The sequence below is a fragment of the Bos taurus genome, chromosome 4 (assembly GCF_002263795.3).
Source record: "Bos taurus isolate L1 Dominette 01449 registration number 42190680 breed Hereford chromosome 4, ARS-UCD2.0, whole genome shotgun sequence".
Lineage (NCBI taxonomy): Eukaryota > Metazoa > Chordata > Mammalia > Artiodactyla > Bovidae > Bos > Bos taurus.
In genome coordinates this window covers 94,443,733-94,468,723 of record NC_037331.1, presented here as the reverse complement: position 1 = coordinate 94,468,723, position 24,991 = coordinate 94,443,733, and the positions used below count along the sequence as shown (strand labels likewise).

Below are 24,991 nucleotides of genomic sequence, written 5' to 3'. Positions count from 1 at the left end.
TCTGAGAAGTAACATAAAGAGGAAGACTCAAATGGATTGAAGAGGTTGGGAAGAGAGTTTGGAGTTTGGAGAATGAGAGAAATAAATGCTTACTTTATAAATGTGTTTGAGGGATAGGCTAAAACCATCGGCTAGGCAGAGGCTGATTAAGATACAGTGAAAATATATCCTTACTGTATTGCACAGGGATATTGCACAGGATATTCAGTATCTTCCAAAATGGAATAGAATATGAAAAAGAATATATGTGTATAACTGAATCACTTTGCTATACAGTAGAAATTAGCACAACATTATAAATCTATGATACTTCAATAAAATTTTTCTAAAGATACAGTGAAAAAACCAGTATGTGGTATGTTGGGGAGTCATAGGTTAGAAAAACAAGTTGGAGCAGATTGTAGCAGATTTTGTTTAAAATCTCTGGGTTTTCCATTCTCTGACTCCAACATAGAACACCTCAGCATTCTAGATTGCCTTTTCATCACAAAACCCTGTGTCTCCTCTAGAATATTTTGAGAATGGACAGTTTCCAGGTCAAGAAATCCCCGCTTCCGCCCTGAGCTAAGATTTCCCTATACCCTTCAAGGTATTGTACACTAGATCTTTCTATTCTTATTTTAGATGAAGTGTTTGTGTTTGTGTGATGTTTTTCCCCACCCTGGGTTGCAGACAAGCAGCACAAGCCTTGCACCCCCACTCCCCTCCCCCAATTTGCTGGCTTCCTTTATTTTAGTTTCAATCTAAACATGAGCTAGACCCACAATTCCAGAAAAACTAGACGCAAGAAAAGGATGAAAAGCTTACTAGTCTGTTTTCCTTAAAGGGGATTTGCACAGTTTAGCTCAGTTTAGTTATCAACTCTGGACAGTATGTTTAGTGTTTATGTCTAGACAAACTGCAAACAATCACCTATGGACACTATTAATACAATCTTTCCTCCAAACTCATAGGCTTTATTGGAGCTTTGGCTAATAGGCCTTACCGCAAAGAGTCGGGCACGACTGAGCAACTGAACTGAACTGAACTGAAACCTCTACTTAATTGTCAGAAGGAAGTGAAGCCACTCAGTTGTGTCTGACTCTTTTTGACCCTTTGGTCTGTAGCCCATCAGGTTTCTCCATCCATGGGATTTTCCAGGCAAGAGTACTGGAGTGGGTTGCCATTTCCTTCTCCAACTTAATTGTCTGGGTCTCCTTAATTTGACCTCATTCTACCTCTCCACTTTTATATGTTATTACTTCAAACAATAATAGCAAAAAAAAAAAAAAACAGAGCAAAAACAAAATAACCTTCCAGTCAGGCCTAATAACTGGAAAAATATCATATTGAGAGGGGAGGTATATAGTACAGAACAGCTACTCCTCCAAATTTCACCCACAACTGACACATGAATTTTTTATTAAGGTCTTTATGTAGGTAAATTTCACCACTATCATGGAATTGGAATGTCACCTTTAAATCATTTTGTTAACTCCATTTTTCACAAATGAGGAAATTGAGGCCCCAAGAAATGAGTTGATTTACCTAATATGTTAGCATGTAGTTGTCATTAATTTTTCATATGTAACAATCACTTCCTCTTCCTTCCCTGCATTTACCAACTAAAGTTAAGTTCTTGAGGACAAGGATCATCACATCTCATGTATTTTCTGCACTCACAAGGGCACTGCTGTCTCCTCTTGTTTCCCATCCAGGATCAAGAAAGGGGCTGAGCACACAAAATGTGCTAAGAAGAGAATGTTTGCATTGAACTGAACCCCCTGCAGAACGTGGACGATTTAGAGGCACTGAGTGTGGCCTCTGGGTGACTACTTGCCTTAGCTGGTCCACTTAGCAGTGAACAGCAATGGGCCAAAGGAGACAGACCAAGTGTGTAGTCTTGTTTGCCCAGCTAAGTTATAAATACCTCCTTATACAGACCTATTTTGTAGCCCATATCACTTTGAACAGTACTAGTCACAGAGTAGATACTCAGTTAACAACATTTTAGAGACCTCTTTGGTGATCCAGTGGTTAAAACTCTGTGCTTCCACTGCAGGGAGCACAAGTTTCATCCCTAATCAGAGAACTAAGATCCTGCATGCTACGTGGCATGGTCAAAAAATAGAAAAATTTACAGTTCTCAGATCTTGGGCTGGGCTTCATGCAGCAACTAGAGTAACTTTACCAAAAAAGAAAGCACCGGTCTGTCAAAGATGGACACTGCTGGGTTGAAGGAGCATTTTTCACGTTGATCTATGCTTTAAATTGGCCTTGAACAAGAGCATCTGGGATCTTCTGCTGCCTTTTAGATACCAAAGAATCATTTTGAAAAGTGCTAAAATAAAGCTGATAATATAGTGGGATTTTTGTTTTTCTAATTTTAGTTTTAATTGGAGAATAATTGCCTTACAAAGTTGTATTGGTTTTGCTGTATAACAATGTGAATCAGCCATAAGTGTGTGTATATATATATATATACACATATATGCATATATCCACTCTCTCTTAAGCCTCCTTCCCACCACCACCCCCAAAGCTTATAATATAGTGTTAATTATTGGTTAATTAAGTTAATAGCTTAAAGCAATAGGACACATCAAAAGGGTACCAACTCTGCAATGATAAGGGGATGAATTTATTTTGGTCTGTCCACAGTGTGTCACCTGCTCTGCTGGGGACTGTTTTTAAGACCTTTGGCCTGAGTTGATGATGCAGCTTCTGGCCAGCAATAGATGGAAATGAGCCATCCTTGGATGGATTTGATCCTGGACTGAGGATTATTTGTACCATGCTATAGCCAGGTGACCTAGCAACAATATAGCTTGGCTTTTTCTACTTTTATTATTTTGGTCCTTACTCTGCCACCCTCATTTTTAAAGGGGAGAGGTTTAGTTGAGGTAGTTCCAGGATCCTACTTAATTTAAGCTAGTTTAAACTCCAAACAGAAACCAGGTTATTTATTTTCGTCATTAACCCAATCTTATTGATGTGCATCTTTCACTATATTTGAACAGTAAATGGACTTCCTAAGAATTAGTCAAGGAATCCAAAATACTTTGTTACTAAATATTGCAACTTTTGCACCCCCTCCCTTTTCCCCAGAGGGAACTGGTATCTGGGGGAGGGGAGGTGGGAAAGTAAGTGAAAGCATAGATTACGAGAATATTTGTAACTGATGATTATTTTTATTATCTTAATTCTAGGTAGGGAAACTTAGCTATGCTTAGGTACATGAGGGAACCAGTAATCCAAGCAGTCATTAAGAATTGGAAATTTAATTGTGACGTTTCACTAACTATATCCCTTCTGGTGGAATTATTGGCTAATTATTGGCAAAGACAGAATTGTTTCCATGTAGAGAAGAGTAGGCAAGTAGGTCTATAAAACAGTATTTGTAATTTAAGGATATTATCATGGTCCAGTTGCACAAAAGCATTTGCTTAAACAGTCAACTAGACCAGTTCCTTGAGTGGTCTAAAATCTCTATTTTTTTATTGAGGTATAGTTAATGTACAATATCATATATGTTTCCAGTGCACAACATGGTAATTCACAATTTTTAAATGTTATAACCCATTTAAACTTATTATAAAATATTGGCTGTATTCCCTGCGTTGTACAATATATCCCTGTATTTTATTTATCTTACACGTAGCAGTTTGTACCTCTTAATCTCCTTCTTCTGTCTTGCCCCTCCCCCTCCTCACTCCCCACTGGTGACCACTAGTTTGCTCACCATACCTGTAAGGATGCTTCTTTTTCATTACAGTCAGAGTTTTGTTTTTTTTTTTTAGATTCCATATAGAAGTGATATCATATAATATTTGTCTTTCTCTGTCTAACTTACTTCACTTTAACATAATACCCTCCCAGTCCATTCATGCTGTTGAAAATGCACCAATTTACATCCCCATAAAGAATATATGAGGGCTTCCTTTTTTCCACATCCTCTCCAGTAATTGTTATTTGTGTTCTTTTTTATTATAACCATTCTGACAGATGTGAGGTGATAGCCTATTGTGGTTTTAATTTTCATTTATTAAAACTGCTACTTTAGGAGAAATCAACTTATCAATTGTCACCATGTCTCTAAGAGATCCTGCTTGCTAAACTCTTCAAAATGAAGTTTGGTTTTCCCCTAGCATGCAGGCTGAATAATGAATCCTTTTCTTCGCTACCCATACATGTGTAATTCAGTTCAGTTTGGTCACTCAGTCATGTCCGACCCTTTGTGGCCCCATGGACTGCAGCATGCCAGGCCTCCCTGTCCATCACCAACTCCCAGATATTACACAAACTCATGTCCATTGAGTCAGTGATGCCATCCAACCATCTCATCCTCTGTCATCCCCTTCTCCTCCCACCTTCAAACATATGCAATTAATGATCACCTAAATTGGCTCCTTTAAGTCACGTCCCCAAACTTCATTGAGGGAGGTCAAGAACGTGTAGAAGACCACACGTTTGGGTAAGAAAATATAACTGGGTATTCTGCCTCTTTTTTAGGTCTCAACATGCCAAACCAAGGACTTTCAGAACTAGCCCAGTTATGTTTGAGAAAGAAATATTTTTTGATAGTGATGAGGTAAGAAAGAATATTAGCAATGTTCATTTATAATCTTTCTTTGGAGTCGCTTAGAGTACTTTATAAGCTGGGTCTCACAAACTTCCTGTTGAAAAGCAAAAAGTAGTTAAGATTTATATAGAAAGCAGGTTAATTTATCTAATTTAATGAAAGAGAAACAGAGACATAGAAAAGGGAAGAAAGAAAGTGAAGTTGCTCGGTCGTGTCCAACTCTTTGTGACCTTGTGGACTGTAGGCTACCAGGCTCCCCCGTCCATGGGATTTTCCAGGCAAGAATATTGGAGTGGGTTGCCATTTCCTTCTCCAGGGGATCTTCCTGACCCAGGGATTGAACCTGGGTCCCCCGCATTTTAGGCAGATGCTTTACCATCTGAGCCACCAGGGAAGTGGAAAAAGAAAAGGGAAGAGAAAGGGACATATCAACAAAGAATCACGGCTCAAAACCCAGGGACCAGAAATCTATGTTAGGGCATGAGTGAGCATTAAACCCTGACTTAAACTAGATATTGTGATCACTTCTTAAAACAAAACTCCATTGGGTAGCTTGGTTACTTCCCTAGGTTTATCATATTCAGGTAAATTTTCTGGGTCAACTTTTATTTCATCAGCCAGAGATAGTGCAATTCAACGTAAAACTAAAAACATACTTCAATTTAGACATTCTTACGCGCGCGTGTGTGTGTGTGTGTGTGTGTGTGTGTGCTGAGTTGCTCAGTCATGATTGACTCTGTAGTCCCATGGACTGTAGCCTGCCAGGCTCCTCTGCCCATGGAATTTTCCACGCAAGAATACTGGAGTGGGGTACCATTTCCTACTCCAGGGGATCTTAGTTAACTGCTGGAGACTAATTTGGAAAAATATATAATACCTCATAAAAATTCCCAGAGGCTTTGCCCCCCAAAATTAATTTTAAATATACTGTAAAAGAAGTCTTTGCATCTTCTCCCCCCTCCAATTTTTTCCAAGATGTTTATGATTCTAAATATTATATATCACATCTGCGAAGCAGGATTTTCAAAAGTATTTTTGTTTTGAACCCAGGGACTCCAGTTTTACAAAAAGTAGTATAAATTAAATCAGTACATCTTTGGATTTGTCCCCTATTGATTCCCACCGTCCCTAAAGGAATGCATGGCATGGCTCTGCTAGTCCTTCTCCTAGTCCTCCTCCAACACCTGAAAATTGCCAGCTCCTGGCATTTTCCTCCTGGAGCATAAGACCTCCCCTCACCACACAGTTCTGTTGCTCCTTACTATCTCCCTCTTTTTCATTCACCTTCTTACTCTATTCGCCTGTGCAGTTCCCTTTCTTCTGAATCTCATCTTACCCTATCACCTTCTTGAGAACAGGCGATCTTTAGAAATGCTGATCCACACACAAGACTGTGCTCTTTATCTAATTTCTCATTAGACCAAGCCCAAAGGAGGTAACTCAGAGCTTTTTTTAATCTCCTTGTGCTCACATCCCTTTGACCCATTCTTAGATTATCTAGGGCCAGACAACAACCCTGGAGTCAGCAGGAGTTGGAGCAGGCCCAGCGACTCTACCACTAGGCATGACACTCAGACAATCCACCAGCACCACCACTGGTAGATAAATGCAAAGTGGCAGACAGAAGGGTTGGGGCTTCCCTGGTGGCTCAGATGGTAAAGAATCTGCCTGCAATGTGGTAGATGTTGGGTTTGGTTCCTGGATCAGGAAGATCCCCTGGAGAAGGGAATGACTTCCCACTCCAGTATTCTTGCCTGGAGAATTTCACGGCCAAAGGAGCCTAGCAGGCTACAGTCCATGAGATTGCAAACACTCAGACACAACTGAACAACTAACACTTCCACACTTTTCAGACAGAAGGGTTACCAAAATTCAATTACTCTTTGCTACATTTCTAGAAGAATCATAAATTGCAAAAATATTTTTAAAAAAATGCAAAGCGCACCGCTGTTCCTCCCTTCCTGTGTGCCACCCCCCCAGCCCAGCAAGCAGTTATCCCCAAGACTTCCTTCCACTCAAAACCCTTAAGTTATTGGCCTTCTGTAACTTGCTTTTCTCCTTAAAGATTGTCCTTCATTTTTTTCTTCTTTTTATCTGATTTCCTTCCTATAGAAATGGAAAAGGCAGAGGAAAGAGGTGTAACCCCTTGGGGTGATTTGTCTAAACTTTGATGCCGTCCTTGTCTATTTCACCACTTCACCTCCTAAGGACCCCTAACATTTCACATAGCCGGTCCACGTTTCCATGTACAAGCTGCCCTGTCAGGATGCCTTAGAACTTAGCTCTACATGCTATGGCTCTCATTCCAGCAACCCAGGGTGCAGAACATGAAGTTCTTCTCACTTAATTTGAGTTAGAGACCAGATTTTAGCTGGATTAAGGTGAAGTAAGGAATGGAATATTGTTTAGGATAGGCGCGACTTGAAACACTAATATTTTGTTTATTGTCTCTAGATTATTGATGCAGTCGGGCAATCAAAATTTGTTCTAAAGAACCTGCACCATTACACAGTCCATCCAAATTTGGTAGGTGATAAAAAGCATTCCCCCACTATCTCCAAGAGCAAGTTTCAGCTGTGGTGCCGAGGCCCAGTGCAGAGAATAACCCAAGTGCTTCCAAGTGCCACCAGCTACTGTGACTGTGCATTCTCCTGGGACCTGGAAGCAGAGCTAGCTGTCTCAGGGCGCTGATGGGAATGGTGGAGAGGGAGGAGGGTGGGGCTGGGAAGAAAGTGGGCCCTGCAGCTGACATTTTTTTCTTTCTTACTTTGAGAAAACATATGTCTAATCAGGAAGTGTTCTGTTTTCTCCCCCTCCTTTCCTCCCTCTCTGGTCCCCTGCCTTCCCCCTACTGATGGAAAAGGAAATTTAGTGGGCCTCCCCCTTCCCCCACCACATCTAAAGTGACATGCTCTTTTTGTGACTGTTTTTCCTTTTTGACATTGTGCTTGTTCTGCCTTTAATGTGGTTGTGCCTGGAGAAACGTTGGTGGGTGGGAAGAGGTGGATGAGAGCTGTGTTGGCCTCCTCAGGGCTCCCTGGGCTCAGAGATTTGGTACCTTATGGTCCACTGTGCCTCAGTGTTGTAGAGAAGGCCCTTTAGGTTTAACATAGAAACTTCTGCTGGCCCTATTGTGTTGGACACAATGTTACACTTTTTCACAAGAATTAAGTCTTCTCTGTTCCTTTTTATGTGGAAACTTTCCCATCGCATTTCCTCGGCCCCTTGGTGGATTTGCAGGGAAATGTTCTGAGAGGAGAAAGGGACTGAAAGCTTCAGACATTTTCTGTAAAACAAGTTTTTGAGCAAATTTAGCCAGGCCCCGTCCAGCTTCTCTGTCCCTAACCCATAGAGGCAAAAGATTAGCTAACCAGTTAATCTGCCCTTGATCTAATCCCTTTGTCTCTCTGGAAACCTTTCTGTCTGCTCAGGCCCAGTACTATGAGCCTTTGAAGCCCACTGCACTGCAGAAATTCCTGGCTCGAAACAGGAAAATTCAAAGCTTCACGTTAAAAGTAATAGAGTATGATCAGGATAAGACCTTACTGATTCTGACCAACAACCCACTTCCCTGCCCGATAGATCATCAAGGAAAGGACGTCACACCAAAATACTTTTCCAATGAGTTACTGCTCAAGGTAAGAACACCTGGGGAAGTTTCCTGGCATCATGAGTAAGGATCCTGAGGAATTTAGCAGTTAGCTTGAAGAAGGGAGCTAACTTAACATGGAAGATGGTACTCAGGACCAACCACTTCCTTCTTATTCTTTGCCACATGCTTCACCAAATAGAATCTGAGGGTCTGGGAAATACTCAGAATCAGAGCAGTACAAACTTGGGTCATGAAACTTCATTCATTGCACAGAGAAAAGAAGGTCTTAATTAAAAAATCATTCTTCCTTGATCAAAGATATTTAATTTGTAATTAACGAAGGGTAAACTAGCCACTGGCTTTATAATTGAGTATAAAGTGCTGTGCTTAGTTGCTCAATTGTGTCTGACTCTTTGTGACCCCATGGACTGTAGCCCACCAGGCTCCTCTATCCATGGGCTTCTCCACGCAAGAATACTGGAGAGGGTTGCCATGCCCTCCTCCAGGGAATTTTCCCAACCCAGGTACTGAACCCAGGTCTCCCACATTGCAGGTGGATTCTTTGAGTATAAAGTAGCAACAGATAAATCTGGAAATGACAAGTAAGGAACAGAAACGAATCTAAAGGGGAAAGAGTTATGCTCTCTACCCATAGCTCTTGAGTATCAAGAGGGAAGAGGAACAGAAAATTTACTATCACAGCAGCCAGATATTTGGGACTCTGTTATAAACTGTTGTTGTTGTTTAGTCACTAAGTCGAGTCTAACTCTTTGTAACCTCATGGACTGTAGCCTGAAGATGCCTCTGTCCATAGGATTTCCCAGGCAAGAATACTGGAATGGGTTGCCATTTCCTTCTTCAGGGAGTCTTCCTGACCCAAGTATTGAACCCACGTCTCCTGTATTGGCAGGTAGATTCTTTACCAGTGAGCCACCAAGCAAGCCCAAGACAATTGCTAGATATATACTAAGCTAAGAACTAAAATGTAAAGGTGATTACAAGACAGTCTGTATGTTGAAGGAATTTGGAGTCTAACAGGAGAGACAAATCAATAAATGAGATATACAAAGTAATTATTAATATAATATACTAGGATATGTGAGTAATAAAAGAATATACAAGATATACTAATATAAAGTAGGGAACAATATCTTTGTTGGAGGAAAGGAGATAATCAGGGAGGTTTGGCAAAGGAGGTGAACCCTGACCAAAAATAAAAGAAGATATTCCAATCAATGGGAAAAGCAAAGGCATAGATTCATGAGAAAGTGAGGTGCATTTAGGGGAATGTAAGAGAGTAAATGGTGGTAGTGGAGAAGACTCTTGAGAGTCCCTTGGACTGCAAGGAGATCAAACCAGTCAATCCTAAAGGAAATCAAGCCTGAATATTTGCTGGAAGGACTGATGATGCTAAGGCTGAAGCTCCAATACTTTGGCTACCTGATGTGAACCAAAGAGCTGACTCAGTGGAAAATACCCTGATGCTAGGAAAGATTGAAGGCAAAGGAGAAGAGGGCGGCAGAGGATGAGGTGGTTAGATAGCATTACGGACTCAATGGACATGAGTTTGAGCAAACTCTGGGAGATGGTAGAGGATAGGGAAGACTGGCATGCTGCAGTCCATGGGGTCGCAAAGAGTTAGACATGACTTACCAACTGAACAACAACAAGAAGAGAGTAAATGGCAGGAGTTTAAAAGTATAACCAAATCTGCAGTTTAGAAAGACCTTTTTTGGAAGTTGAGCAAAAAGTATATTAGTTGCAGAGGAGATAAAAATCAGAAAGATTAACTATCACTCAACATTCAAAAACTAAGATTATGCCATCTGGTCTCATCATTTCATGGCAAGCAGATGGGGAAACAATGGAAACAGTGATAGACTTGATTTTCTTGGGCTCCAAAATCACTGCAGATGGTGACTGCAGCCATGAAATTAAAAGACACTTGCTCCTTGGAAGAAAAGCTATGACAAACCTAGACAGTATATTAAAAAGCAGAGACATTACTTTGCCAACAAAGATCCATCTAGTCAAAGCTATGATCTTTCCCGTAGTCATGTACAGATGTGAGAGCTGGACCATAGAAAAGGCTGAGCACCGAAGAATTGAAGCTTTTGAACTGTGGTGCTAGAGAAGACTCTTGAGAGTCTGTTGGACTACAAGGAGATCAAACCAGTCAATCCTAAAGGAAATCAACTCTGAATATTCATTGGAAGGACTGATGCTGAAGCTGAAGCTCCAGCATCAGGTGGCTCCATTATTTGGCCACCTGATCAAAGAGCCAACTCATTAGAAAATACCCTGATGCTGGGAAAGATTGAAGGCAGGAGGAGAAGGGGAGGACAGAGAATGAGACGTTGGATGACATCACCGACTCAATGGACATGAGTTTGAGCAAGCTTCAGGAGATGGTGAAGGACAAAGAAGCCTGGTGGGCTGCAGTCCCTGGGACTGCAAAGAGTCGGACATGACTGAACAACAACTATATTGTTGCTACAATTGTCAAGGTGAGACATGCTGAAGAATTTAATTGTCAGCTAAAAAAGATACACAACATGAGAGTTGTGAGTTAAGTTTTATTTGGGACAAAATAAGGACTTCAGCCCAGGAGACAGCACCTCAGATAGCTCTGAGAGACTGCTCCAAAGAGGTTTTGGAGGGAGGTCAATATAAAAGATTTTGGTGAAAGGGGAGTTCAGTGCAATCAAACACTTATTTTACAAAAGGTTTTCTGCTAGTCATGAGGGGCTAATGTCACCATGAAGGGATTTAGTTCTTTTCTAGATATGAGGAGAGGCAAGGGTTGGGATGTATAGTCAAAGCTTTGGTTGTTCCAGTACTCATGTATGGATTGAAGAACTGACTCATTAGAAAAGACCCTGATGCTGGGAAGATTGAAGGGAGGAGGAGAAGGGGATGACAGAGGATGAGATAGTTGGATGGCATCACCAACTCAATGGACATGAGCTTGAGTAAGCTCCAGGAGTTGGTGATGGGCAGGGAAGCCTGGCATGCTACAGTCCATGGGGTCGCAAAGAGTCAGAGACATGATTGATAGACTGAACTGAACTGAAGGAATGGAATAATGAAATCGGTTCCTGAAAATATCTATCTAAAGACCTATTCCACCAGTTTCCCTGGAGCACACAGTGGCTCTCCACCCTGATTTCTCTTCGGAGAGTGTTGAAAATCAGAAGCTGCAGTAGCACAGGATTCAGTCTCTGCCACTGCTGCTGCTGCTAAGTCGCTTCAGTCGTGTCCAACTCTGTGCAACCCCATAGACGGCAGCCCACCAGTCTCCCCCGTCCCTGGGATTCTCCAGGCAAGAACATTGGAGTGGGTTGCCATTTCCTTCTCCAATGCATGAAAGTGAAAAGTGAAAGTGAACTCACTCAGTCATGTCTGACTCTTAGTGACCCCATGGACTGCAGCCTACCAGGCTCCTCCATCCATGGGATTTTCCATGCAAGAGTACTGGAGTGGGGTGCCATTGCCTTCTCCGAGTCTCTGCAGAGGCAGATGCAAATTCCCTTGTTGTTGTTCAGTCACTGGCACATGCTCTTGGCAAGTGCCAATTTGCACTTGACAGGCCAGTGCCAATTTGTAGTTGACAGAACTAAATCAATAGCAGAGAAAATGAAGAAAACCAATTTAAGATATATCTAGGAATCATGATCTAAAAAAGATCTTGAATTCCCTGGCAATCCATTGGTTAAGACTCCGGGGTTTCATTGCTGGGGGCCCTAGTTCAATCCCTAGTCAGAGAACCAAGATCCCACAAGACTTGTGGTGTGGCCACAAATGTGTGTGTGTGTGTGTGTGTGTGTGTGTGTATGTCTTTCTTGTAAAAAAGATCTTGACAGCCATTAGAGTGGGCTAATATAACTAGAAGAAATTAAATAAGTGAAAAAGTTCACAAAAATCTAATTATAACAGAAATATGATGCCCAGAGTGGAATTACCCAAGATAAACCATTCTAATAACATGTGGTTAATTTAGAGTTAGTATTTCCTCCATTGCTAGATGGATGGCAGTGAAAGATTCTTTTCCAAACAGAGGATAAAATGCTAACACTCAACAGTATATGCTGACAAAGGAGTTAATTGATTCATGGCCTACGATTTCTTGGGTCTCAGAATTTGTGCCATTTGAGCATAAGCTCAGTGATTGTTCTCCTGGTAGTGGGTAATATACACAGAGAGAAACAAATGCCAGGCCAAGGTTGCCTTGCTCAAGGTAGAGAAGCAAATACAAGACTATCATGTAACCTTGGGGCAAGAAGAGCTTCCTTCCAACAGCTGCCACTTTGTGAGCCTTGCAGGTCACATGTGGGACCTGATCCTATTCATGAGTAAATTGCAGTACAGCCAAATTGTATTAATAGACAGTGGTAAGGCTTTGATTGTCGAAGACTGGCAGCATGGTAATTTTATGGGGCTATCTGGAACAAGTCCAAGAAGATGGAAATGCCCAATATCTAGAATGCCTCTTGAATATTCATGCTGCATCCCTCTTGTCTTACTAGACAAATGTGGCACTCTTTTATGAGCCTAAGATTATACACAAAAGAAGCATTCTTTTGCTACATCCAGACATGTGTATAAGAGGAGTGTGGGTTTTAGCAATCAAGTGGAAGAATGGACCAGACATGTCTATCACAGTGGTTGTTATACTCACAGCCGTTTCTAAGTAACATGACCCTACCACAGTTTGTGAAGAAAGGCCATATTCTGAGTACTTCCCTGGTGGCGCAGAGGTTAAAGCGTCTGCCTGCAATGTGGGAGACCTGGGTTCGATCCTTGGGTCGGGAAGATCCCCTGGTGAAGGAAATGGCAATCCACTCCGGTATTCTTGCCTGGAGAATCCCATGGACGGAGGAGCTTGGTGAGCTACAGTCCATGGGTTGCAAAGAGTTGGACACAACTGAGCAACTTCATTTTCACTTTCAGACTCAGTTTTCTATGCCTACCTAGAGCCAGAGGAGGACACCAGACCCAGGGAAGCCAATCTCATAGGCTGCTTAGTGACCTGTGCTATAGGTTGGTGCTGTTAAACCAAACCAACCAAAAAAAAAACTGAAACCAAACCAAAACCAACTGAGGCCAAAAGCTTGGCATTAGTACACCAGTACTGAAGCAAATCTCAGAGACAGAATTTTGGGTGAAATAGAAAAGAATAGATTTATTGCCCTTGACTAAATAAGATTACAACTTGAGAGTTGTGAGTTAAGTTTTACTGGGGGCAAAATGAGGACTGCAGCCTGGGAGGCAGCATCTCAGATAGATCTGAGAGACTGCTCCAAAGAAGGAGCAGGGGAAGGTCAATATGTATAAAATTTTGGTGAAGGGGGAGTTCAGTGCAATCAGGCACTCGCTTTACAAAAGGTTTTCTGCTAGTCATGAAGAGGTGATGACTATGAAGGGATTTAGTGCTTTTTTAGATATTAGGAGATACAAGGATTGAGATCATAAATTCTGTTCCTAAAAATACCCACAGCCTTGTCTAACTCAGTGCAAATGTGAGTCACGCCATGTAGGACAACCCAAGATGGACGGGTCATGGTGGAGAGTTCTGACAAGATGTGGTCCACTGGAGAGGGGAATGGCAAGCCACTTAAGTATTCTTGCCTTGAGAACCTCATGAACAGTATGAAAAGGCAAAAAAGCAATGACACTGAAAGATGAACTCCCCAGGTCAGTAGGTGCCCAATATGCTACTGGAGAAGAATAGAATAACAACTCCAGAAAGAAGGAAGAGATGAAGCCAAAGCAAAAACAATGCCCTGCTGTGGATGTGACTGATGATGGAAGTGAAGTCCGATGTATAAAGAACAATATTGCATAGGAACCTGGAATGTTAGGTCCATGAATCAAGGTAAATTGGAAGTGGTCAAACAGGAGATGGCAAGATTGAACATTTTAGGAATCAGTGAACTAAAATGGACTGGAATGGGTGACTTTAATTCAGATGACCATTATATCTACTACTGTAGGTAAGAATCCCTTAGAAGAAATGAAGTAGCCCTCATAGTCAACAAAAGAGCCCTAAATGCAGTACTTGGATGCAGTCTCACAAACAACAGAATGATTTCTGTTCATTTCCAAGGCAAACCATTCAGTATCAACAGTAATCCAAGTCTGTGCCCCAACTACTAATGCCAAAGAAGCTGAACAGTTCTATGATGACCTACTATGCCTTCTAGAACTAACACCAAAAAAAAGATGTCCTTTTCATCATAGGGGACTGGAATACAAAAGTATGAAGTAAACAGATACCTGGAGTAACAGGCAAGTTTGACCTTGGAGTATAAAATGAAGCAGGGCGAAGGCTAACAGAGGTTTGCCAAGAGAACGCGCTGGTCATAGCAACATCCTCTTTCAACAACACAAGAGAAGACTCTACACATGGACATCACCAGATGGTTATAATGAAATCACATTGATTATATTCTTTGCAGCCAAAGATGGAGACACTTTACACAGTCAGCAAAAAAAACACTGGGAGGTGACTGTGACTCACATCATAAAATCCTTATTGCAAAATTCAGACTAAGTTGAAGAAAGTAAGGAAAACCACTAGACCTTTGAGGTACGACCTAAATCACATCCATTAGGATTATACAGTGGAAGTGACAAACAGATTCAAGGGATTAGCTTCCAGGCAGGCTGGAATCCCTACAAATAGAATGTGTGAAGAACTATGGATGGAGGTCCATGACCTTGCAGAGGCGGCGGTGATCAAAAGCATCCCCAATAAAAAGATATGCAAAAAGGCAAAATGGTTGTCTGAGGAGGCCTTAGCTGAGAAAAGAAGAGAAGTGAAAGGCAAAGGAGAAAAGGAAAGATATACCCATTTGAATGCACAGTTCCAAAGAAAAGCAAGGGGAGATAATATCAGTGATCATTGCAAAGAAAAAGGGGAAAACAATAGAATGGCAAAGACTAGAGATCTCTTCAAGAAAATTAAGAGATACCAAGGGAACATTTCATGCAAAGATGGGCTCAATAAAGAACAGAAACGGTATGGACCTAATAGAAGTAGAAGATATTAAGAAGAGGTGGCAAGAATACACAGAAGAACTGTACAAAAAAGATCTTAATGACCCAGATAACCACAATGGTGTGATCAGTCACCTAGAGTCAGACATTCTGGAATGTGAAGTCAAGTGGGCCCTAGAAAGCATGACTATGAACAAAGCCAGTGGAGGTAATAGAATTCCAGTTGAGCTATTTCAAATCCTAAAAGATGATGCTGTTAAAGTGCTGAAGTCAATATGTCAGCAAATTTGGAAACCCCAGCAGTGGCCACAGGACTGGAAAAGGTCAGTTTTCATTCCAATCCCAAAGAAAGGCAATGCCAAAGAATGTTTAAACTACTATACAATTGCACTCATCTCACACCCTAGCAAAGTAATGCTCAAAATTCTCCAAGCTAGGCTTCACCAATACGTGAACTGTGATCTTCCAAATGTTCAAGATGGATTTAGTAAAGGCAGAGGAATCAGAGATCAAATTGCCAACATCAGTTGGATCATAGAGAAAACAAAAGAATTCCAGAAAAACAACTACTTTTGCTTTATTGACCATGCCAAAGCCTTTGAGTGTGTGTATCACAACAAACTGTGGAAAATTCTTAAAGTGATGGGAATATCAGACCACCTTACCTTCCTCCTGAGAAATCTGTATGCAGGTCAAGAAGCAACAATTAGAACCAGACATGGAACAATAGACTGGTTCCAAATTCAGAAAGAAATACATCAAGGCTGTATATTGTCATCCTGCTTATTTAACGTACATGCAGAGACGTATGTATGTACATGATGTACATACATCATGAAAAATGCTGGGCTGGATGAATCACAAGCTGGAATCAAGATTGCCAGGAGAAATACCAATAACCTCAGATATGCAGATGACACCACCGTTATAGCAGAAAGTGAAGAAGAACTAAAGAGCCTCTTGGTTAAAATGAAAGAGAGAGTGAAAAGCTGGCTAAAAGTCAACATTCAAAAAAGTAAGATCATGGCATTCAGTCCCATCACTTCTTGGCAAATAGATGGGGAAACAATGGAAACAGTGACAGAATTTATTTCAGCTCCAAAATCACCACAGATGGTGACTCTAGCCTTGAAATTAAAGGACACTTGCTCATTGGAAGAAAAGCTATGAGAAACCTAGACAGCATATTAAAAAGCAGAGACATTACTTTGCTGACAGAGGTCCATCTAGTCAAAGCTATGGTTTTTCCAGTAGTTGCATATGTGTGTGAGAGTTGCACCATAAAAAAGACTGTGCACCAAAGAATTGATGCTGTTAGACTGTGCTGTTGGAGAAGACTCTTGAGAGTCCCTTGGACTGCAAGGAGATCCAACCAGTCCATCCTAAAGGAAATCAGTCCTGAATATTCATTGGATGGACTGATACTGAAGCTGAAACTCCAATACTTTGGCCACCTGATGCAAAGAACTGACTCATTAGAAAAGGCCCTGATGCTGGGAAATATTGAAGGCAGGAGGGGAAGGGGAGGACAGAGGATGAGATGGTTGGATGGCATCACTGACTAAATGGACATGGGTTTGAGCAAGCTCTGGGAATTGGCTATGGACAGGGAAGCCTGGCGTGCTGCAGTCCACGGGGTCATACAGAGTCGGACATGATTGAGTGAATGAACTGACTGAAAAACACCCAACTATCCAAAGACATGTCCCACCAGATTCCTGGGAGCACAGAGTGCTTCACTCCAAACTGAATTCCCTCAGGAGGTGTTGAAAGTCAACAGCTGCTGTGGCAGTGTTCAATCTCTGCAGAAGCAGATGGCAAATGCCCTTGTTGTTCAGTCACTGGCAATGCAATTGGTAAGTGACAATTTGTGGCTGACATTGCTTTGCTAGGCAAAGGGGGCACACAGTGGGCTCCTACGCTGAGAAACTGTGTGTCCCAACCTAGGAGGATTTGATGATGAGTTTTATAGGAATAGTTCATGAGTGGGGTTGCTGATAAAATTAGGCTGTGTGCAGGGCCTGAACGCTTTTAATTTTGTCTCAGGTGGTCTTGATGAACTTCTCTGGTTCCTTTAATCTTGCTTCAGGTGGTTTCTTGACTACTCTTCCCTTGATTAGCAACTGTTTGATAATCCGGGAAGGTCATGGAGGCTGGAGTCCCTATAAATGAGAAATAGGCGACAGAAAGATTTCCGTGCCCAGGAGCTCCCAGGAGCTTAGTTTGGTAACCTACCAACAACCAAAATCCTTGGGCTAGTCAGATTCTTGCTTCCAGGGCTCTGAATTGGGAAAGGAAAAGATTGAGAGTGTGTGAGGAGGAGGAGAGTGTTGAGATTGGAGGAGGGCATGGTAACCCACTCCAGTATTCTTGCCTGGAGAATCCCATGTATAGAAGAGCCTGGTGGGCGACAGTCCATAGGGTCGCAGAGTCAGGTATGACTGAAGTGACTTAGCACACATGTGCATGTGGGAATAAAAACTGAAAGGACATGGAGAGGAGGGACAGAGAAAAGTCAAACCATGAGTAAGAAGGTAGTAGGTAAGTAGGGGCAGATTGAAGCAAAAGTTGTAGGTTAAAAAAAATGATATTCAGGGCAAAAGTAAGGAAGGAATGCTAGAGCGAGAAGGAAGCAGACAGAAAGAAAGTAGGAAACATGTTAATGGATAATGTTAAATGATATGAGACAAGATAGACAAGCTCGTGCAGTTGGGGTCCTTAGCTCGTGCTGCTTTGGATTCCAAATAATGGTTTTATTCTTGTTTTTTTGCTCTAAAATCTAGCTCTGCTAAGGTTTCTGCTCTTTTGTGGTCAGATTATTGGCTATGACAGGTCCTAGCCATAAATGGAGGTAACTTAAATGAATACCCCTATTAATGGAGGTAATGTCAATGAATCCTGTTCCTCAAAATGAAATAGTTTCAAGAGCATGAGAATCAAAAGGACATGGTTCAACCACAGGATTTTTATAAGAATTTATGAGATTTTTATGAGAATTAAACAATAAATGTAACAGATATAGCAAATAAATACAACAAAATAACCAATTAATGTAATAACAAATATAAAAAAAGACATGGTTAATTCATCAGCAAGCCTTTTAAAAAAGAGGTTTGAAAATTCTGAGCAAAAAGGTTCAGTACAGGTCAACTAATTAGTTTGGTTATTCATTTATTCTGCCATTGTTTTATTCGTTCAATAACATTCATTGAGCACTTACTATTTGCCAGGCAATGTTATGTGGTAGGGATCTATCAGTGACTAAGTCAAAGTTTAATTCCAGTGGAGCAGACAGACAATAAGCAAGTCAACAATTGCACAGAAAGTACCTAATGTAATAAGTGCCCTCAAAAGTAGGATAAAGGAGTGGAGAGTGATGGGTGTGGTTTTAGACAGAGTAGCTAGAGAAGGTTCTCAGAAGCAGTGATGACATTTGAATAGGGACTTTAATGAGATATATCCTGCAGCTGTCTACACCTAGAAAATTGTTCCCATTTCAGATTGCCACACATTAGGAAAAATCTAGTTTGTAACTTTCTCAAATGAGTTAAAATGAGAGAAATCAGGAGAACAGGGAATAACCCAAAGCCATGTCATATGAAAAAATGTTGGCAGTGTTAATCCTGGAAGAGAGAGGGAACTCAGGGGAAATGTGACAGATTTCTTTACATTATTTAAGGCATCTATGAAAGAGACACTAGATTTGTTCTGTTTGGAGTTGTTGCTGTTGTTCAGTCACTCAGTCATGTCTGACTCTTTGTGACCCCATGGACTGCAGCATGCCAGGCGTCCCCATCCTTCACTATCTCTTGGAGTTTGCTCAAACTCATGTCTATTGAGTTAATGATACCAACCAACCATCTCATCCTCTGTCACCTGCTTCTCTTCCTGCCTTTCAACTTTCCAAGCATCAGGGACTTTTCCAATGAGTCAGCTCGTTGCATCAGGTGGCCAAAGTATTGGACCCTCAACTTCAGCATCAGTCCTTCCAATGAATATTTAAGGTTGATTTCCTTTAGGACTAACTGGTTTGATCTCCTTGCTGTCCTCTTAGGAAGACTCTCAAGAGTCTTCTCCAGCACCACAGTTCAAAAGCATCAATTCTTTGGTGCTCAGCCTTCTTTACAGTCCAACTCTCTCATTTGTACATGACTATTGGAAAAACCATAGTTTTGACTATACGGATCTTTGTCAGCAAAGTGTTGTCTCTGCTTTTTAATACTCTGTCTAGGTTTGTCGTAGTTTCCCTTCCAATGAGCAAGTGTCTTTCTATTTCATGGTTGCCATTTGGACTGTAGGGTAGAAGTTACAGGGTGTTAGCAATCAGCTATTAATTAAGTAGGTTAGGTTTTTAGAGATAGGAAGATTGACCACTTGATAATGATATGGAGGGGATAAGATGATTGGTTAGACTTGATGACCTTTATGATCCTTTGAAAGTCTTTGATTCCATGACTTTAATAATGACAAAATTATTACGTCACAAAACATCCCATTCTGTGGCCTTTTCACTGCAGAGAATAGGATGTGAATGAGACAGCCATCTCTAAGAAAGGTGGGTAGCATCCCATGGATCAACAATATTTCCCAAAACAAAACAAAACAATATTTCCCAATTTATTACCAAATGTTCGGTTTCCTAAGCACTTCACTAAGTGAATCCTCAAAACCCAGGGAATTCTTCCACTTACACACAGGGCTCGTGTGCAAGCTTAATCGATGACTTTGGAATCTGACCAAAATTTGGACAAATCATCTGGCTGTGAAATGAATATGTGTCAGCCCACTTAGGGAACTGCTTTTCTCTTCTTTGGGTTTCTGTACCCCTACTTCCCTCTTTGGCAGGTCTTGTTGCATGAGTTTAGGGGAACTGAAGCTTAGTCCAGGAACCTAGCTCTGCCTTTAAGCCCAGGGGACTCAGCTTACTTCCTCACTTTCTATTCTTCCCATTGCTGCAGGAAAGTCATCAGCACAAGCCCACTGAGAACTTCTTCCTACCCTTGATGCCTCAGAAAAAAAATTTAAGATCTGGACTGAAACCAGTATTCCCTTTGATGCTGTTGGAGGACACCAAATCCAAGCGAGAACAATGGTTTAGGTGAAGTCCTGGGTCTTTCTTTCCTTTTCCTTATTCATGTCACTATCTCTCTTCAATACAATTTAACAAATACTTTTTGGTTATAGGGAATGTGGAAAACTGTATAACAATAAGACAGCTTTCCTACATGACCCCCAAGCACATTTCCACCTTAGCGACAGAGAAACAGTAATGCAAACTAAGGTTTTTCACAAGAGATGTAGTCAAAGGTCTATGATTTGAGGAACCGACAACAAAAAATCTCCCTCAGTGCATGTTAAGGATTGTGGTATAGGAACAATCTGATTTGAAACTGGTTATAGGAGCAGCCTCTATCTAGTTTGGAGAGGAGAGAGGAGATTCTGGAGTTCCTTCATAGACTTGCAATGCTAGGTTCTAGAAGCATCCCTTCCACTGAACAAAACTGCCACTCTGTACCAATGAACACCCTCTAATTGTGTCCTTTCTTCTTCCCTAGAATCTGAGGATGTAGTTCCTGGTTCCAGTAACCCCCTACCCCTACCTCACCCCCACACTAGGACCTACTAAGTCAACTTTCTTTGTTAAGGTTTTCCACTGACAATGATTTCAAGAGTGAAGGGAAGTATTCAAAGGTCTACACTCTGAGGCAACAGAAGAAAATGTACCCTCAGCTCACCTTTGCTTCAGTCTGTAAAAAATATATGAAGAATGATGGTAAGGTCCTCTCTTTCAAAGCAATGCTTTAGAAGACAGCGACATGGGCAGGAGGGACAACCTATAGAGATGAGTGATGAGGGCAAATCAACATCTCTTTTGGAGGTTCTAGAGACTGTTTTTCTGTGTAGCATGGAAGCCAAGAACAGATAGAGGCCTGAGTGGTTCTAGGCTTTTGACCTTGTGTAAATCCTTAAATTTCAAGAAAGTTCCAGCATAGTGTTTCCCAAACTACATCACCCACCACGTTACTAGTTTTGGTCAATGTGTTAATTGCCCTATAATTTACTTAATGTTTTTTCTTTAAAAGTATTACTATTTTTTGGTTTCATCCTAATTATTGTCCTATGTTATTATTCTATGTCCTATGTCCTAATGTCCTATGTTATTGACATCATGGGTTTGACATACTAACACATGGGGTTTTTTCTCCTCTTATACATTTAATTGAGGTTTCCCTGGTGGCTCAGATGGTAAAGAATCTGCCTGAAACGCAGGAGACCTGGGTTGGGAAGATTCCCTGGAGGAGGACATGGCAACCCACTCCAGTATTCGTGCCACCATGGACAGAGGAGCATGGTGGGCTACAGTTCATGGGGTTGCAAAGAGTTGGAAATGACTGAAGGACAAAGCACAGCATACATTTAACCAAATTCATAATAATTAAAATTTAAAATGTTTACGTATCTCCCAAAACTACCCGGTGGTGTGCCTATCACACTTTGAGGAAAACTGTTCTAGAAGGGCCAAAGGATAAGCTGTGAGTCTCAAAGGTCCATGAGTCTCCTTGGGGCTGAGGCCGGACAGTGTGGAATAAGGGATAAGGTAGGGGTGCAAGGTAGGGGATGGCTTCCCTGGTGGCTCAGAGGTTAAAGTGTCTGCCTGCAATGCAGGAGACCTGGGTTCGATCTCTGGGTTGGGAAGATCCCCTGGAGAAGGAAATGGCACCCCACTCCAGTACTCTTGCCTGGAGATTCCAAGGTAGGGAATGAGGTAGGGGTGCAAGAAGAATGCTTCTCACAAACTGTCATTGATTTAGCAACATTTATCAGGCACTTACTAAGTGTTGGATATTTATCAAGCACCAGTAATAGCACTTTCAGTACATAGGATAGATGGATGGCCAGATCACTAAGAGCTTTGTCTATTAGTATAAATAAAGGCTTAGGTTTTATCCAGCAAGTGTTTATGACCCACTGAAGAATTTCAGAGCACTGAAGTCACCTTTGTGTATTAGTTTAATCGGTGAGTCCCCAGACTTCCCTAGCCTATGGCTCCAAAATAAGGTTCATTTCTCCTCCGGGGTTTCTCTCCTTGAGCAATTTCTGAAACTCCCAAAGGTATGCTTCCCTGTTCTCCAAGGCCATTCTAGTGACAGCCAACCATCCTCAGTTCCAACACTCACAGCTCCAGAGGCGTGAGGGCATATTTTACCATCCCTTACCTGGCTTCTTCAAGCATCTCTGCTCCTCCTGGACCTATGTACCACCTCACCCAAGATCCACCTACTGCCTCTCTTAACTCCCTGTGCTTGAGCGTTCAGTTGTGTCTGACTCTTTGTGACCCTATGGACTGTAGCCCACCAGGCTCCTCTGTCCATAAGATTTTCCAGGCCAGAGTATTGGAGTGGGTTGCCATTTCCCTTTCCAGGAGATCTTCCTGACCCTGGGATTGAACCCATGTCTCTCACATCTCCTGCATTGCAGGTAGATTCTTTACCACTTAAGCCATCACGGAAGCACCCTCTTAACTCCCCATATACAGCTAAACCCAAACTGTGGCATTAAATAACACTTCATAGAGACTTCCCTGGCAGTCCAGTGGTTAAGCCTCTGCACTTCCAATGCAGGGGGTGTGGGTTTGATCCCTGATCAGGGAACTAGATCCCACACGCTGCAGCAAACAGCCAAAACAGAACAAACAAACAAAACTAAAACCCAAGACACTTCATAGATGTGGACAAAAGTTCAAAGATGGCAGAGTCATTATCTTGTTTTAAAAGGGGCCACTCAGGGACTTCCCTGGTGGTCCAGTGGCTAAGATTTCACACTCCCAATGCAGGGGGCTCAGGTTCAATCCCGGGTCAGAGAACTAGATCCTACATGCTGCAACTAAGACCCAGGGCAGCCAAAAAAATAAATATTTAAAAATAAATAAATAAAAAGGGCCACTCTTAGGCTCAGCCTCAACCGTCCCTTCCATCCTCCAAGTTCCTTCACACTTACCAGCAGGCCCCCAGCATATTATCCATTCTTGGGAGTCTCTCGGTTTACATTCACCTTCTCTGCCTAGGCTCCCAATACTTTGGCCCATGAGAGTGGAAGAGGTTGCTCCTTTCCCCTAAGCCTTTTTATTTTCAGGCCCAGAATAAATAAGTAGGAACATTTATTTCCTTCAAGGGAAACTCTACATGAAAAGCAAGGTTTGAGCTTTATGAGCCAGAAAAGGCAAGCATAATAGTATACTTTGTAAAACTGGAGTTAAATCTCAATTGATACCATATGCAGCATAGCAGCAGTTTAGCTTAAATCCATATTAGAAGAAAGAATTTCTCCAGGGTCTAGACTCTAATCTGGATTAGGATTTTTCTGATTTTTCAAGGCCATGATTCTGTTAAGGTAACTCAATTTACACTTCTAAACAGAACACTTAATATCTCAGTCTGAAGAATTTCTTAGAATTATGGTAACTTTACAGTTTCCCTCAAGAAAAATGAATGGCTATTTACCTAGGTATCTAAAGGGCCATTACTGTGCTTTTCCTAAACAATCTATTGTGAAGTTGATGCAGTGTCTCTACTTCAAGCAAAAGAGAAGTTAGCAAGCCCTCCTTCCATCCATAATGTTCCATGTTTACCAGGCATCCAAACAAAAGGTTACATAAAAAACTGTTTTGATGGGGGCCATGAAGGCTGGTTAGGAGGCTGTCCAAAAAACAGACAGGACCTGAACTAAGGCAATAGCAGTAGGAATAAGAAAACAGATTTAAGGGATATGGCATAATGCTTCAGAATAGAGGGGAGGGATGGGAACAGGACAAGCCCACAACAGAGGCGTCCAAGAAGGGCTGAAATTGAAAGAGAATCTGGAAAAAGTGATACTGAAGCCAAAGGTAGAAACAGCTTCTTAGTTACACTCTCAGACAGGAGAACTGAAAATCAACATACATTTTAGGAAAGGGCTAAGAGGAGAGGAATATGAACGCACAAGTGAAAGTACCCTAACTTAGTAAGAGTTATGTAAGTGTCAACCCCCTGGAGAAGGGAATGGCAACCCACTCCAGTATTCTTGCCTGGAGAATTCTGTGGACAGAGGAGCCTGGTGGGCTATTGTTCATGGGGCCGCAAAGAGTTGGACACGACTGAGCAACTAACACACACATAAACACACAAGTGTCAAAATGGTCACAGATGGAATCATTTGAAAGGGGTGGGATTAGATAGGGAAGATCCTAAACTGGTAGTGTTTTAAAGTGTGTCTTGATGAAGGGAAGAATTATAAACAGAGTTGGGAATGGTGGTCAGTCGTCCAAAACCTACCCTTCTTGCTCTGAGTAAAGACCAGCTTTCTCACCCCTCCAAATAGGTCTCTTTTCGTTTCTCACATTATGTGTCCTCCCTCGGGAAGTCCATTTTCACGAAGGTGCCCTGTGCTTTGTTGCAGTCTCCAAGAAGTCAGGGAGCGACTCGCCAACTTCCCAGATGATTTGGGAACCATTAACCCTTTCATCACTCCTGGAGAAGAAGCCCACCAGAACCGCACCAGGAGAGAGCGAGTTCCGCAATGGAAGGGCCCAGCAGTGGTTTATAAAAAGCGCCACTGTCATTAAGTGAAAACAAACCCTACATGGCCCCCGCTTCTTCTCCAAAGACTGAGGGGCCTGCAGAAGTCGCCACCTCGGGCGTGCCAACCAAATAAAATTTCATTCTGCCCGGTCCGGGCGTGGGCTGCCGGTGGCTTGTACGGCGGGCCGGGGCTAGCCCCCAGCTGCGACCGGTCGCTGTAGGGGCGGAGATGCGCTCCGGTGGGACCCACCGCTGGCCCCGCCTCCGCCCGGCTTGGGAAGG

The 24,991-nt window shown here is 42.0% G+C and overlaps 1 protein-coding gene across 3 annotated transcripts; it reads left to right on the top strand.

Moving 5' to 3' along the window:
• The first annotated feature begins 463 nt into the window (after window positions 1-463).
• TSGA13 (testis specific 13) lies at window positions 464-24,861 on the top strand. Of its 3 annotated transcripts, XM_059885753.1 has the most exons (9): window positions 464-589; window positions 1,698-1,872; window positions 2,641-2,786; window positions 4,492-4,570; window positions 7,016-7,087; window positions 7,993-8,199; window positions 20,111-20,250; window positions 20,798-20,925; window positions 24,588-24,861. In XM_059885753.1, the coding sequence occupies exons 4-9, from the start codon at window positions 4,535-4,537 to the stop codon at window positions 24,755-24,757; spliced, it is 753 nt and encodes a 250-aa protein (XP_059741736.1). In that variant the 5' UTR covers window positions 464-589; window positions 1,698-1,872; window positions 2,641-2,786; window positions 4,492-4,534; the 3' UTR covers window positions 24,758-24,861.
• Window positions 24,862-24,991: the final 130 nt, after the last annotated feature.

Coding starts and splice junctions, on each gene's coding strand:
- TSGA13 (XM_059885753.1), top strand. CDS start 4,535: ATGTTTGAGAAAGAAATATTTTTTGATAGTGATGAG. Junction 7,088..7,992: donor ACACAGTCCATCCAAATTTG/GTAGGTGATAAA, acceptor CTGTCTGCTCAG/GCCCAGTACTATGAGCCTTT. Junction 20,251..20,797: donor AAGCGAGAACAATGGTTTAG/GTGAAGTCCTGG, acceptor TTCTTTGTTAAG/GTTTTCCACTGACAATGATT.